Source organism: Acanthisitta chloris, unplaced genomic scaffold (assembly GCF_000695815.1).
Source record: "Acanthisitta chloris isolate BGI_N310 unplaced genomic scaffold, ASM69581v1 scaffold30063, whole genome shotgun sequence".
NCBI lineage: Eukaryota > Metazoa > Chordata > Aves > Passeriformes > Acanthisittidae > Acanthisitta > Acanthisitta chloris.
Window position 1 is genome coordinate 12,854 of NW_008667069.1, and position 9,682 is coordinate 22,535.

Below are 9,682 nucleotides of genomic sequence, written 5' to 3' on the forward strand. Positions count from 1 at the left end.
CCAGCCCTGCTGCAGGCAGAGGGATGCACCCAGGGGATGGGAGTTCACAGCTTCTTCACTTTGTCTTTGTTCTTCTGGAATTTAGTGTGGACCACCTTGAGAGTAGTGAGGAAGTTCCCAAGGAAGAGCAGCAGAAATGTAAAAGCCAACACAAAAACCTGAGAGGGGAGAAGACACAGCATTTACTGCTTTTCAGTATTACAACATGGATTGTATGCAACAGTGCTGGACTCCACCCGACATAGTACAGGCTCTGTAATGCATTCATAGTATCATAGTATGTCAAGGGTTGGGATGGAGCTCAGAGCTCACCCAGCCCCAAGCCCTGCCCTGGGCAGGGACACCTCCCACCAGAGCAGGTTGCTCAAGGCTCATCCAACCTGGCTGTGAACACTGCCAGGGTTGGGGCAGCCACAGCCTCCCTGGGCAACCTGGGACAGTGTCTCACCACTGTCTCATTATCCTGAGACATTCAGATGCCCAAACACCCTCTCTCCCCCTGCTCTGTGCTTCTTCTGAGCAGAGCCAACACTCACCTGCCACTCTTTGCACTCCTTGTGCCTTGACAATCCAAAAAGTGTGACTGCATTATACAACTGCCAGAACTACAAAGGGTAAAAAAAAAGGGGCAAATTTATTACTAGGGAAAAAAGGAAACCTTGGAAACATTTGTCACGGCTGTGTGTGCACTTTGTGTGGTGCTGTGACCGCAGCGGCAGACACTGCGCTGCAGAGGGAGAACAGGATTGCCCAACTTACATGCCCAAAGAACAAGAAGGGAAGGAGAAATGTCAGCCCTCGCCACATCCAGGACTGAAATCCTTCTGGAACAGGTTGACAGAAGAGGAAGAGCATGAGCACACTGGAGCTGCAGCTCTTCCCCACCCAGAACACCCATAAGGGCTACTCCCATCCTGCTCTGCAGCAACTAACCAATTTGAAGGTGTGATAATGGGAGGAGGATGAAGATGAGGATGACCAAAACCTCCATCTTAGTCTCCTGAAAAGCTGACAGAGATCAGATTCCTCTGCTCCCAACCCACAGGACCCAGGGAGGGGGATAAAAGCCTCTCTGCCCTTCCTGCCTTGGGTCACAGGCAGCAGGGCAGGGGGCAGCTCTGCACAGCTCACTCTCTATGGCCACACAGGCCTCTCCCTCCCTAGCACTGCACCCAAAACCTGTGCAAAAGCTGTGCAAAGTATTTCAGGAAGCCTCACCTACTGTAAGGTCCAAGTGGTTTCTCTCCCCCAGAGCTCGGAGCCGATAGAGGCAGCCCCTCTGGTAATAATACTGTAGGAACTGAACACAGCCTGGAGAAGGGGAGAGAAAACATCGCCGCGTTGCCTATTCAGAGGTATGACAAATGTACCAAATTACTCTAGTAATGTTTAATCCAATAGCACTCAATTGTTTCTATCTGTAGATTGCATATTTGTACACTATCTTTATATTCCTACAGTCTAATATTTTAATATTTACCAAACAAAAGTGTTTTCTTCTAAGCAAGGAAGACATAAAATCACTTTATCCCCTGAATTAGCAAGCTAAGATATACTCACTCTGAAATATTGAAAATGCTAAAAATTGACTGCGAAACATCTGATACATGAGTCCATCTGGCCTGAAAGCAAAGCACAAGGAGGCCCATTAGTCTGCTAAAAGCAGTGCTGTGCCCTTCCCCACCAAGCCTGGTCCATTAGCAAATGAATCAGCAGCTGGTCCCAGCCGGCTCCACCCCGCTGGGAGCCCGGAGAGCTGCCATAGCCACGCAGGAAATGCTCTCATAGGTCAGGTTTCCCCTCTCCAACATGTACAAATGCTTTTTCCTCTTATCCATGTGCTTATCACAGTTTCCTCTAGGCAGCAAAGCCGTTCAACATCTTCTCCATCAAGAGTCTGAGCAGTGGAGCAGGAGGTGGTTCTGCTCCTTGTCTCAAGGGTAGTTCAGGATAGATGAAGGACAAGGGACCTTCTGCTCCAACCACTACGTCATCCCCTTACAGATTCAGGAGCAGAAGCTTTTGTTGTTTTAAAACAATTTTCAGTTATTGACCAATCAGTTCATGCCCAAGCTGGTACAGGTTGCTTGGGTACGTACGTCACCGGCTGTCTGACCAACACCACTACCCACTGCAAGATAACTTGCATTTTTGGCTTTATACTCTGTATTTAGGGTTCAGTAAAGGCACCAAACATTCATTTTGAGGTGTCCTTCCCATACAGCAAAGTGTTGCTTGTTTCCTTAGTTACAGAGGCAGGAATTGGGAGCCTTGCAGAGATTTTGCTACCACCTGCTCAACCACAGTGTAGGGTTTGGGTTTTTTTCCTTTCTTGTACATACAGACTTGCAGTGCTGTAGTTATCATTGAAAACATCTGTAACAGCAGACAAATATTCAGTCTGATGCTTTGCCCTGTGCTGTGTGAGCACAGTTCATGGTCACACTGGATCTAAATGCTCTGATGATACAAACACCATGACAAGCCTGGAGCACCTCGAGCAGGCGAGAGCAAACTCACCATGTTAACATCACTCCAGACAGGAATGTGGAAACATAGTGATGAGACACCCACCAGCCTTTGATCCTGAGCACAAGGAAATACAGCAGTTAGACAAAATATGTGGATTTCAGCACTGAAGTCCAGATTTACAGACACAAAATGATCCTGACTTGGGGAGGAGGCAGGGAGCAAAGCACATGGCCCAACTCAAGCACAGGGGATGCTGTGGAACACCACCCTGGCAACGTGGCTTCGTTGAGGGCACAAATCCACAACACTGGAGGGATGCCCAGGCCCAGGGCACACCTCTGCTCCCACAGGCTCCAGCACAGCCAGCAGCAGCACCTGCAGAACAAGGCACTGCCGTGGCTAATGGCACACAAGTGTCAGCTCACGCTCTTTTTTTCCCCCTGCCATGCGAGTAACTGGCATTTCCAAGTCCTTTCTCTGAAGTGGCTCTTTGGTTCTTTCAGACATGAGTACTACAGAAAGCTCAGAAAATGACAGTAAAGTGAGCAAGGGCTGTAGCAAGGCAGAACCAAGCAGTGAAGAGCTGCCCCAGGGATGGAGCTTAGGAAACTGAGCCAACACAATGGGTTGATTTGGGGCATTTCCAACCAAAGGTGTGTGACACGAGGCAGCACACTCACACCCGAGACCACATCTATGACTAACCCACAGCTACCAAAAACATCCAATACTTTGGATGAAGAACCAAGGAACTGCACCTTCTCCTCTCTCCCCAAACCTCAAGTGGCCTCATCTGCCCTTGGAAGTGACCAAGGAGGAGGATGAAGACAAGAGACGCTGCATCAGCACCTCGGATTTGCTGGGCTTCAGTGCCAAGCTGAATCCTCTTTTGTTGCTTGTGTTTCTTTTAAGGACATTTTGGGCTTTAAATAGTTTTTGCAGGTCCCACTGTACCTCGACCCATTGCTGATGAGAATGCTCTCCCGTATCGTCAGCGTGCAGTAATACCACACTAGCAGAAAGTTAAACACTTCATCTGTCACCCTGTGAAACGGAAAAAAACAGAGTAAAAAAATCCTGTTAATGACAAGGACAGATTTTAAAGAATCCCTATTTTTCCTCCCTCCCCTTGGGTGAATGAAAACCTGCCCAAGTGAGGCCACAGATACAAAGCCCCAAGCCTTGAACATCGCTAACCCCCAGGCAGAACACACAGGCAGCACTGCAGGCTCCAGGGCCTTTCCCAGGGGAAGTGACACAACACTGCAGATCCTGAGCTGATAAGCAGGTATGCAGGGATGACATTAAGTCCTTCTGAAGGAGAGAAAGCACCATGGAAGCAGCAGATGATCCAATTTAGAGAGGCATTTTCAGGCTAATTCAATGAGGAGATTCCATGAGATCTACATAAACCAAATCAACTAAAAGAACAGAAGAGCATTATGCTCTGAGGGAAGAAAAATACCACTAAAACTTTATTGGGCCATTTGCCTGAAGCCAAGGGGATTTGTTGCAGTCTCTGTGCAGGGCAGCAGCACACCTGGTACAGCCCTGCATCCACCCAGACCCACAGAGACTCAGCACACGTGCCTGGCTCCAACGCCGTCCTGCTTTTTAGGCAAAACTGGATACTGGAAGCCTGGTGGTGCCCAGACACTTATCACAACCTAGAGATAATGTTTCAGGTCTGATTATTCCAGGCAAATCCTCTGCTGTTGCCTTTGCAACCCCAGAGCTGCAGCACAGTGATGGTCCCTGCCTGGGACAAGCCATGAGCAAAACCAACCGCTTGTTCCCAAGGACAGCATGATGCCAGAACGAAAAATCAACAGCAAACATGATGTTGGACCTCTCTCACAGAAGACTTCAAAGAAAGTTTCAGAAGGAAAAACAAGCAGGAAATACAGGTCCTGCCAGAGCTGAAGAAGAGGTGCAGAAGCTGTCCCTCTGCCCAACTGCTCAAAGCCTAAACACCACCAGATCCCATCTCACCATCCTTAACAGGACATAAGTTAATTCAAACCCAGCACAGTTTTATTCAAAACACTTGACTGAAAGTAAAAATGCAGCTTTAAAAGTAAAAATGCAGCTTACCTGTAATGCAGAAAAAACCTACAGGCAACAGCCCCAAGTAACAAGATTATGGTCAGATAAAGTTTGAACTTCTCATACTCATCCTTGTAGGCAAACCTGGAAGGGAACAGACACTGTTTACAAACACACATGGGTGTTTGACCACAATGTGTCTTGAGGTTTTTCAAACAGACACAAACCCACACGCCAAGCCCAGAGACAGAGGTTTTGCTGAACACTTAGAAAAGCAGAGGCTGGTGGTGGAAGGCAGAGTTCTGCCTGCAGGGAGGGTCTGTCTCAGCTGCAAGACAATGGCTCAGGTCCATCAGTGTTTGTTTATGGGTTGGCATAAGATTTTTTTAACAAATTAAGAAATAAAATCTCCATATTTTTAGAGCACTTTATGCCCAGAAGTCACAATACTATTTTTCATTGCAAAAAAAAACCACCAACCAACCAAAACTCCCTTACAATTAAGGCCACAGGTGGGCTGGGCTTCAAAGCAAGTGATGGAGAGAATCATCACTTGCTTTGCATGAAGCATTAGCTTGGCCCCATTCATGGTCTGAGGCGTCCACCCTCAACATTTCATCCTTCTCAGAGGTAAGAGAAGCCCATTCCCCTCCCTGGACTTCAGTCCATACCCACACCAGAGAATCCCAAACTCGCACGTGTGGGAACACTCACTTTGCTTGGTTACTCAGGAGAGTTACATTCACATTTCCCAGCACCAGGTTTAAGTACAAGCTGGAAGGCAAAAACCAAGAACAGATGCAAGTCAGTTGTTTAGTTTGAATACCACAGGATGACCTAGAAGGAGCTGACAAGACACTCTCTGCCAAGGCCACATTTGCTGGAGGCTTTTAATTAAGGCAAACTGGAGGGACAGACAACAGAAGAGGATTTAAGTGTGGAAAGATGGGTCAGCATTCCCAAGAAGTAAGTGAAGAGGTTTATTTTCCTGCTCCCTTTTCTGTGCTACAGTCTAAAGATGAGATACATAGCATGCACTGTCCAAACCCCAAAATAACAGGGAGGAATTGAAAGAGTTTGTGACAGAAACTTCCAAGGGGCTGCAGCAGCACACAGCCCTTGACAGCTGCAAGAAATCTGTCCTAGCAGCCCCACTTGAAGGAAAGTATAAATTTAAAGTCATCTGAAAGTACCATTTAAAATAAAAAAAAAAAAAGAAACCTTTTGTGCTGATTTGGTCTTAAAAAGAATTATAACAAGAAAACATCAGTGTGGAACAGTGAACTGCACATCCTTCACGAGCGCAGGCTCCGTTCGTTCGCACACAGAACCTGCACTGCCCATCGAGGGCATTTACACACAGCTCATGAATTCCCTGTACAACTGACACAGCAGCTCAGCCAGAGATTTCTGACTAATCCAACTTTCCATGTCTTTCTTCGACATGCACCTTTGGGAACAAAGCACTGCAAACACTTCAAAAGTCAGCCCTCCTGCAGAGCACATACCCATTCTTCTTGGGCAGGTAGGCTTCCATGTCAAAGAAGGCATTCTGCCTCTCCTTGATCTGGCTGCTGATCTCCTGGAGGAGCGTGAACTCCTCGGGACTCGCTCTGGGCTTGCACCTGCAGAACACAGAAACGAGACAGTCCTGTTCATGTCTTCACCTCCATTCCATTTAAAGGAAAATAATGTTGTCATAAGATTGATGCTGACTGTGTGAGGTGATGCCATCATGCATTTTGCACCTGTATTTCTGCAGCACCATTTGGCTTACTATGACTATTTCACTGCCAGGTTTATGCTGTGGTATGTTACTTACAAATCAGCTTCTCTTCAGGAATATTGTGCTTTTTTACAGGAACTCCTTCCACCTCGGGAACTTTGTGCATGGTTTCAGGCACTGCCCTTGCAGAGGCTGAAGTATTTCAGGACGTAAGAGCACACAGAGCTGATGACTGACTGGCAAACTGTGGTTTGAGCAATGAATGCAAAACAGAACAGTGCACAGAGGTGTTGGCAGCCTGTGGGGTCAGAGGTGCTGCACTCAGCCTGCACGTGAGGAGTTCAGCCTGGGGCTGCTGGGGATCAGCCGAGCAGCCAAAGGCAGTTCCCTCCTGTAAATCCACCCAGAAGCAAGTGACACGTTCAGGTTCGAGGACTGATGTTGCTCTTCCAGCAGAGCTCACGGAGCAAAGCTTTGCTCACCTGGCAAAACACACAGCCAAAGCTGTGCAGCCTGGCAGTGTATGGCACACACAGCAGGATGACACCACACAGGCTCCCACAAAGGTCTTTATGTACAGGACCACATCTCTCACGGGGTCACAAGCATTTCAGCCGGCGGTGAGAGGTGGAGGTGGCTCCAGAATAACACTGAGCAAATTTAGCACTGCAACACAGGTTGTGTGTTAAACTGCTAACAACCCAGATATTTCAGCCCTTTGGGAAGGAGAAACATCCCACCCCTGCCTCCTCCACCCTCCAGGACTCCTGTTACCGTTGCAGGCTGTGCTTCAGATCCCTTAGGGTCTTCTTCTGTCGCTGTATGGAGCTGCTGCAGGCTGTCTGCAAGCTGGTGACTTCTTCCAGTTTCTGCCTGTAAACTTTGTGTGTTTCCTGCAGGAGTAGAGGAGATGGTTGGTAGGAAGAGCCCTTCTAGGTTACTCATGGCATTTGGTCCTCCCCTCTCAGGGAAGCAAGCTAAACCCTGGGGTTTTGGGAGTCAATAAGCTCCCCTGCAAACAAGCAAGAAGAAGGCGATGCCAAACCAGGACAGATCCAACAGGGCTTAAATGGGCACTGATGAAATTCCTGCAGGAGGAAAAGCATCCTCTCTACACTCGTCTCATTTCCCCTTTCTAATGAGCTTTCCCACTCAAGAGCTCCCCATTCCCATCCCATCCTGCAATGAAGCTCCTAATCCTTGAATCTCCTAATCCTCCATTTGATCCTGATCCATTCCCATCAAATGAGTGGCTAAATCACAGAGCAGGCACTCCAATTCCAGAGCCAGATTAAATCTGGGGGGGAAAAAAAAGAAAAAAGACAAAACCAGCCACAAACCTATGCCTGGAGGCTTAAGCACCTCCTGGCCACCACTGCCATCCTGACGTCATGGACATCCAAGCAACCCACTACCCCATATTCCAGTTTGAGAGCTGGACCCACCCTTCCCTGTGGCCTTAGATGCTCCTTGAGAATAACTTTATCACAATTCATTGGTCCTCTGAAGCCCCCAATTAGTGCTCAGCTCTAACAGGGCAAACCCATCAAGAGGTGCCCTTGGTCTGACACCCCTCTCTCTGCTCAGGAATTCCTGCCTCTTGCACTGATTTCACCACCTTCCCAGTGCAGGGAGGACTCAGGAAGGACTCACCAGACTGCAAGCAGTGACCTCTGGGCCAATTTGAAGATCTACGATAACTTGGGAAACAGAGTTTGCAGAGTTAGTGCCAAGAGACAGCACAGGTTACATGGTTGTTTGCACGGCTGCTTTACCTACCAGCACATCAACAACCACAGGAAATTCCCATTGCTTTTCCCAGGGCATAAATGCGGCGGTAAAACCACACAAGTCAAATCTTTGCTCTCCTCCTCATTAGGACCTGCTGGTAGCTGTTCATTATTTACAAGAACAGTGCAAAACAAACTGCTATCAGATTTAAAACCTTAATAACCAAACTAACCACGTCCAAGCACTGCAGCTCTCACCATGTCAGGATTAGTTTGGCTTTGCTTGGGGTGGGCAGGAACTCAGGGCTCCCTGGACTGCACAGTAACTTGTGCTGCTTCTCTAGATGTCATGTAACAGTGTCTTTTATAAGGGTGATTCAAAGGGCATAAAAAGCTCTTTGGCAAAAAATTGTTCAAGTATTTATTGAAAATATGCCCCCCAGCCCCAAGCTCTGGCTCAGGCACAAGACACTGCCCTGGCAACACAAACAACCAAACGGTGCAGATGTGGCTGGTTAGAAGAGCTCTGCAAACCTGGATGTCCTCAACCCCATCTCGCAGCAGGTCCCACTGCCCCAGGGGGATGCTCAGTGCTGCTGTGCAGCAGCATCAGCCCCTTTGAAGTCCCTCAAGCTGGAGGTCCCCAAATACAAGCATAGCCCCCAGTGCCCTGTGCCAGCCAGAACATCGGGGACAGGAGCTCCAACCAGAGTCCAAGGCCCTCCTGAGCAGGAGGAGCCACAGCCCCTGATCCAGAACTTACAACACTGTTAGAAAATAGGAGATGAGGCAGGAGTGCAAGGAAACAAAGATCATTTTGCCCCATGGGGCCAGCACTGCTCTCAACACACCAAAAAATCTGACCACCGTCATTTTTTGTCCCTGCTGGCATTGCCAAGGAGACCCTTCAGACCAAAGCACCTTGGGGAATGCCAACAGGGAGCTCCTTCGAAATGTGAGCAGCAGCTCCTGTGCAGTCCCAGGTCAGCATTTCCAGCCTGAGAAGAGAGAGCAGCCAAAAAGACACTGACAGGGGGTGAGGCAGGTATGGAGGGAGGTCAAGCTGCTGCTGGGAAAAACAGGCTCCTCAAGAGCAAGAGATGCTGTGAGAGTGTCCAAAAAGCCACATGCAAGGGCAAGCACGAGTGGACACCCAGATCAAAGTACTTCCCTACTACAGAGTTGGGGTTTGACTTGAGTCCAGTTTGGGACCACAGAACCTTTCTCCAAAGCACATTTAAGTGCCACCAGCACCTCATGGAGCTGGAGCAGAGCCACATCCTCAGGACAGTGCTGTGCTCAGATACAGGTTCTGCAGCACCACATTCAGAAACAAACACCCAGAGCCCTGAAGCTCTTGGATCACGGATGTTATTCCAACTTTTCACCTCCACAGCACTAACCACTGGTCAATGACACCTCGTGCCACCAACAGCTGCCACCCCACTGAGAAGCATTTCTACTTTCCTTTTACAGGTGAGGAAACTGAGGTAGGGCTAAGCCGCTGACATTCTGCTGTGGTTTAGGTCAGACTCTAGCAGTGTGCTCGGGGAGAAGGTGGTCTGCACACACAGCAAACAAGTGATCCACAAAATCTCACCAGCTGCTGCTCCCCCAGCACCCAACCTTTCCTTCTGCTAACAGGCATACAACCTGCACTGACTTTTAATTAAGACAATGAGCTAAATCTGGAGATCATACCCGTTTT

The 9,682-nt window shown here is 48.5% G+C and overlaps 1 protein-coding gene across 1 annotated transcript; it reads right to left on the reverse strand.

Moving 5' to 3' along the window:
- Window positions 1-8,570, reverse strand: TMEM120B (transmembrane protein 120B; the record flags this gene model as incomplete). Its single annotated transcript, XM_009072370.1, has 12 exons — window positions 1-158; window positions 537-605; window positions 760-824; window positions 1,219-1,311; window positions 1,561-1,622; window positions 2,521-2,586; window positions 3,427-3,516; window positions 4,567-4,662; window positions 5,233-5,292; window positions 6,027-6,143; window positions 7,019-7,137; window positions 8,509-8,570. Coding segments are annotated over 12 exons (1,013 nt in total), but the record flags the coding sequence as incomplete, so codon positions are not given.
- Window positions 8,571-9,682: the final 1,112 nt, after the last annotated feature.